The sequence below is a fragment of the Lasioglossum baleicum genome, chromosome 8 (genome assembly GCF_051020765.1).
Source record: "Lasioglossum baleicum chromosome 8, iyLasBale1, whole genome shotgun sequence".
NCBI classification, from domain to species: Eukaryota; Metazoa; Arthropoda; class Insecta; order Hymenoptera; family Halictidae; genus Lasioglossum; species Lasioglossum baleicum.
This window is the reverse complement of record NC_134936.1, coordinates 203004-209434: the sequence shown is the minus strand read 5'-3', so window position 1 is coordinate 209434 and position 6431 is coordinate 203004. Positions and strand designations below refer to the sequence as shown.

General features: G+C 49.8%; 1 protein-coding gene across 1 annotated transcript; it reads right to left on the bottom strand.

Annotated features, from left to right (window-relative positions):
* Positions 1 to 898: 898 nt before the first annotated feature.
* LOC143211602 (uncharacterized) lies at positions 899 to 6100 on the bottom strand. The gene has a single exon (XM_076429426.1). It carries the CDS (start codon positions 6098 to 6100, stop codon positions 899 to 901), a length of 5202 nt encoding a protein of 1733 aa, XP_076285541.1.
* Between the last annotated feature and the right edge of the window lie 331 nt (positions 6101 to 6431).

Genomic DNA, 6431 nt, shown 5'->3' with positions numbered 1-6431 from the left:
TTTAATGAAAAAGTTGTGACACCTCATATTCCACGTCCGCGTAGAACCATCAATTTTCAAGATTTCAAAGAATTCTCTTTGAGATACGTTCATATTTTACTAAAGACTGCACCATATCCAAATTTGAACAAAATTCGAAACAGGAGTCCTATTTTGCATGGAATGATACATGTGTGTTGAGGAATCGGGTGATCCCTGGTTGCTGAGACAACCTTGTAAGAAGGTTTGAAAATCGAGGCGGCGGGTGCCGGTAGCCTGAGAGATGTAAATGAGACACACCTCGTTCTTGTTCGGTTGCCGCACGACGAACACGTGGTACGGACGTTTATTACTAGATTACACGCACTTTGGCACTACTCGTACTAAATGGTAGCGCGACGCGTAACAAGAGAAGTTTAGACTCCGTTGGTACTAGTTTCGTCGTACTTGGTCAATGTTAACGGGTATTAACAATCCACTAAAACGAGATCGAGTATGTCGCGGTCTTGTCGCAATGACGGTTGCGCATGGAAGAAAGCGAAAAGCGCGTTCCGCAATTCGGGAGTCGGTCGCGAGCCGATGATACGACGCGCTAATTGGCTCTTTTAGTAGCCTGATTTTTGGGAGAGGTAACAGGTGCGTCTCATACAATGGCAGTCCCATAATCGCGTAGTGATTGGATGAGACGCCCTGATACTTTCCGAAGTTCAGCTCTGATTCCTGAACATGCCGCCCCCCGTTGAACGTGTACGTTCAACAGGAGAGACATGAACGGTGTGACCTGATGGTCTACAGGTTGGACTGGGAAGTCATGGTATGACAGCGAGATTTACAACTTAATCCTACTTACTTAATGCTAAGATACGCTATGTACACGCGGATAAAATCGAAACGGAATCAACGCTGCAAACGCGCATGACTATGTCACGGACGGTTCGCTCATCTCATTGATGGCGACCGGGAGAAAACAGAGTTTAGTAATCGGGCGCTTATACTCGGATTGTGCAGTTCGAATTGTGACGACGCGGACGAGTCCGTCGTCGCCGGGATGGCACGCAGAGATCCGTCCCAATTCCCACTTGCACGGCGGATTGTTGGGATTTCGGACGAGAACGATCTGACCAACTTTGGCCAGTCCTTGCACCACCCTCCACTTCGGCCGTTGGTGTAACGTCTGCATGTAGTCGGTCGTCCACGTTTTCCAAAAAATTTCGGTGAGACGTTGAAGTAACTGCCATCGAGATAATCGGTTTTCGGTTACATTAAGTACGCTCGGTTCTGGTATCGCAACTAGAGCTGAGCCGATCAGAAAATGCCCTGGGGTCAGGGTCGTGTAGTCGTCAATGCTCTCGGATGTTTGGGCAAGAGGACGTGAATTTAAACACGCCTCGACGCGGCAAAGAAACGTGGCCATTTCTTCAAACGTTAAGGTGTGAGCGCCTATGCATCTTTTGAGATGGTGCTTGACACTCTTGACCGCCGCTTCCCACAAACCCCCGAAATGAGGGGCAGCGGGTGGCAGGAAGTGCCAAGCAACACCGTTGACGGCGAGCGAATTTTGAAAATCCGCATTTCGGATGACGGATTTGTAAGCGGCGGCGAGCTCTCGCTCTGCCCCTTGAAAGGTCGTGCCGTTATCCGAGGACATTGACTTTGGGAGGCCTCGCCTGGACACAAATCGGTGGTAAGCAGCTACAAACGCGGAGGATGAGTAGTCACTCACAAGCTCGAGGTGAATGGCCTTAGTTGTGAGGCAAATGAAAAGCGCAATGTATGCCTTGGTCGATTTGTGTCCTCGGCCAGGTGCGGTTCGAACTTGGATTGGGCCTGCATAGTCGACCCCTGTGTGGATGAAGGCTCTCTCTACTTGAGTGATGCGTGATGCTGGCAGGTCCCCCATGAGCTCGTTTGGTATTAAAGCCCGTTCACGAGTGCACGCGACGCACTGGTGTAAAACAGCACGTACGGTTGCTCGCGCTCGCAAGATCCAATAGTCGTTGCGAAGGCAGGCTAGGGTGAGTTGAGGACCGGAATGCAAATGCTTAAGGTGAGTCCACTTGATCAGGAGGATGAGGAGAGGGTGTGACCGCAGAATAATTGGGTGTTTTGCGCTTTCCGGCAACTGAGATTTGGATAAGCGCCCCGTTGCTCGTATGAGGCCCTTCGCATCGATGTACGGGACCAGTGCAGCCAACGGACTCGACTTTGGGACTGTCCCGGTTGCGACTAGTGTCTGCCGGTCATGTGGAAAGTCATCGAACTGAATTTGTCGCAGCCAATGCTCCTTGGCTTTGGCAATTTCGTCCGGCGACAGGACTAGGGATGCGGGCCTTTCTTGTGCAGGAATTGCACTTGGAGTTACGTTCATGCGAAGACGCTCAATGAACCGAAGAACATAGGCGGTGACTCTCAATAATTTGGACCACGACGAGAATCGCAATGCCAAGTCATGTTGGTCCGTTGTGGAAACCAAAGTTTCTATTCTTACAGGGCGTGCCTCTGTTCTGGCTAGAGAGTTAGGTTTGACCGAGATTTGCGGCCACTTGTCCGAGGTTTGTTTAAGCCACGACGGGCCGGACCACCATATATGGTGTATCCTGAGCTTGGATGGAGTTACGCCTCTCGAGGCACAGTCAGCTGGATTGTCGAGAGTGGAAACATGATGCCACTGTGCATCCGGAAGAAGAGTCTGTATCTTAGAAACTCTATTGGCGACGAAGGTTTTCCACTTCGATGGAGATTGGTTGAGCCACGTGAGCGTAATGCTCGAATCAGTCCAGCAATGACACTCATAATTTCGGGAGTGTAGTGAAGATTGAACAAAGGTCATTAATCGTGCGAGCAGCAATGCTGCGCACAACTCGAGGCGTGGAATGCTGACAGTTTTAACTGGAGCGACTCTAGACTTCGCTACGAGAAGTGTGACCCACACGGTTCCGTCTCGAAGTACGCTTCGTACGTAGACAGCCGCCGCGTAGGCCTTGGACGAGGCATCAGCGAACCCATGAAGAGTTTGGGTTAATGCCGGGTCCGAGGCGAGTTTCCGGGGAATCCTGATCGCTTCTAAATCCGGCAATTGAGTGCTATACTCTTGCCACTCCTTCTGAAGGTTATCGGGAATGGGATCGTCCCAACCGCATCGCTCTGCCCACAATTGTTGCATAAGCATCTTTGCTTTTATAATCACCGGAGTGACCCATCCTAATGGGTCGAATAACCTAGCGATGGTTGACAAAATGGTTCGCTTGGTACTGGGCACCGCGGGCTGAGATGAAATACGAAAGTGAAACTCATCGTGCGCAGGATTCCAACTGATCCCCAAGATAGGAACAGTGTCCTCGGCTGAGAGGGTCTTACCGGTGGCGAGGCCATGATCTGAAGGATCGATAGCGCTCAACATGGAAGGGTCATTACTTGCCCATTTTCTTAGGCGAAAACACCCTGCTGCCAGTACGGCGTTCAATTGGTCACGTATCTGGTTGAGGCGAATGCGACTATCGTCGCCGAACAGACAGTCATCAACATAAGTTTGATGTTGAAGAACCGGAATGGCGAGGGGAAATTTAGCACCTTCATCCTGACTCAATTGCTTCATCACTCGAAGCGCTTGAAATGGAGCGGATGTAGTGCCATAGGTGACAGTCAGAAGTTGATATTCATCAACTGGATCGGATGGCGAATTTCGCCAGAGGATTCGCTGATAATCAACGTCCTGAGAGTCTACTCGGATCTGCCGATACATTTTTGCTATGTCAGCAGTGTAAACAAAGCGGTATTGCCTCCATCGCAGGAGGATGGCGATTAAATCGCCTTGAAGCTTCGGTCCATTGAACAAATGGTCATTTAAAGATTGTCCAGTGGTGGTTCGACAGGATGCGTTAAAGACTACGCGGAGACGGGTTGTGGCACTGCTGTCGCGAAAGACAGCATGATGCGGAATGTAATATCGGCTTGGATCGGACTTGGTGTTCTCCTGCGAAACTTTTCGCATGTGACCAAGAGCCTCGTATTCGAGCATGAAAGCTCGATACATATCAGCATGCGTCGGGTTCGAGTGGAGGCGTCGTTCGACGCGGTGAAGGCTGCGAAGGGCTGCCATTCGAGAATCGCCTAATTCGAGCGGAGGTGAATGTTTGAACGGTAAGCGGACAACATACCGTCCATCTGGTTGACGAGAGTGCGTAGCTTTAAAGTGTTGCTCGCACTTTTCGTCGTCTGGAGTGGTGGTCACATGACTGGGAATCTCTTCGATCTCCCAAAATTTTCTAAGAGTTCGATCGAGATCAATAACCACGGTACTATGGTGCACGTCAATGGATTGTGTAGGTTCGGGAGGAGCAATAGGACCGGACAGAATCCACCCTAGCGTGGTATTTTGAGCAACGGGTGTTGCTGGTGAACCTTTGCGAATACCGTCCAAAATCAGTTGGCTATACACGTCAGCGCCTATGATTAAGTCGATCGGATCCGAGCTCATGGGTTCCCTGTCCGCCAATTCAACATCTGAAATGTGAGTCCAATTAAACCACGATTTACATTTAGGTGGAACGTACTTAGTGAGAGACCTTAATATCACCGCTGTGGTCGAGTATGCAGGTTGATCTCTTCGTTCCGGTGTGATGATGATCTCAGCAACGTGCTGGGCGACGGACTGGGCTTCACCGATTCCGGTGATTCGAATGTGTCGCTTCGTTCGGTGGAGGCGCAGTAGCTGAGCTACCCGCTCGGTCATTAACGTCGCGACTGAGCCTTGGTCGAGTAACGCACGCACGGCGATGTTTCGGCCCTGCTCAGAGCGAACTTGCACTCGGGCTGTTGAAAGAAGCACACGATAGTGAGTCGGAATATTCGAAACTAAGTTCGAGGAAATTTCGGTGTCGTCTTCGGACGAGGTCGGTATTTCCCGTTTGGTTGGCGCGGCGCTAGGTTGTTCTGACTTGCTGGGAAAATGCAACAGTGTATGATGGCGTTGATTGCATTCCTTGCAGGAATGCTTGCTTTGGCAGTGGGTAGCCATATGCTTGATTGAAAAGCAGTTCACACATCGTTTATTCGATTTTACAATTTCGAATCGCTCCGATGGCGATTTTGCTAGGAATGGTTTACATTGGTATAACAGATGACTCTGTTTACACACCGGGCAAGTCAGATTGACGACGGTTGTCGAATGCGTGGAAATCGTTTTCTGTTTTGACGGTTTAACCTTCCCGTTGTCGGTTGATGTTTCGCTTATTTCGGGCACCATCGATTCGAGTTGGTTAATTCGCTCGTCCAGAAACTCATCAAAATCGTTAAAGGTTGGAAACTCACGAACATTTTTTAGTTTGAGCTCCCAAGCTTTTCTCGAGGACCGATCGAGTCTTTGAACACCGAGGTACACAATAATATCGCTCCACATATCGACGGGACGACCGAGGTTACGCAACGCTTTTGTTGACATATGTATTCGATCGCGAAGTTTTTGCAGCTCCTTCGGTGACTTTGTGGTAACGGTCGGTAAAGAAAACAACTCGGTGAGATGCGTCATTATTAACCGGCGTGGTTTCTCGAAACGAGTGTGGAATAATTGCCACGCAACATGGAAATTTTGATCGGTAATGGGCAAATTTGCTATGAGATCAATCGCGTCACCCTTTAACGCGGAGGCAAGGTAATGTAATCGCTCGACATCCGATAACGACTTGTCGTTGATTACGAGTGATTTGAATCGATCGCGGAAACTTTCCCACTTCGCGAACGTGCCGTCGAAAGACGGTAGATAGATCCGTGGCAGGCGTGACGGCCCATGAGACTGCGTACTTACAATCTGATTGGTGCTCGTGGATGGGGTATTTGTTACCAGCATCTCGGACATGAAATCCAGAGCCTCCAAATAACGTTCCTCACATCGTTCAAAGTGGTCTTCTTGGAAGTAGGGAAGAGTTGCCTCGGTTTCATCGTCGACCATGGCAGCAATCCTTGCGTTGAGATCTTGCGCTTGATTGAATGCTTCCTTCAGGACGGTTATCCTGTTCGTCGTGGTGGCGATGGTCATCTTGGCTTGGCCCAATTTCTTAAAGTTGGTAAGGGCACGATTGATGGAATGCAGGATTCGGTTCTGCTTAATCAGGAGCTCTTCCATGTTGCTCATTATTGGCACGTGGTACTTGGCCGGTACAATGGCGACTGGAACGGCACGTAGATCCTCGACTCCAATCCGGCTCGAAGGACCAAAATGTTGAGGAATCGGGTGATCCCTGGTTGCTGAGACAACCTTGTAAGAAGGTTTGAAAATCGAGGCGGCGGGTGCCGGTAGCCTGAGAGATGTAAATGAGACACACCTCGTTCTTGTTCGGTTGCCGCACGACGAACACGTGGTACGGACGTTTATTACTAGATTACACGCACTTTGGCACTACTCGTACTAAATGGTAGCGCGACGCGTAACAAGAGAAGTTTAGACTCCGTTGGTA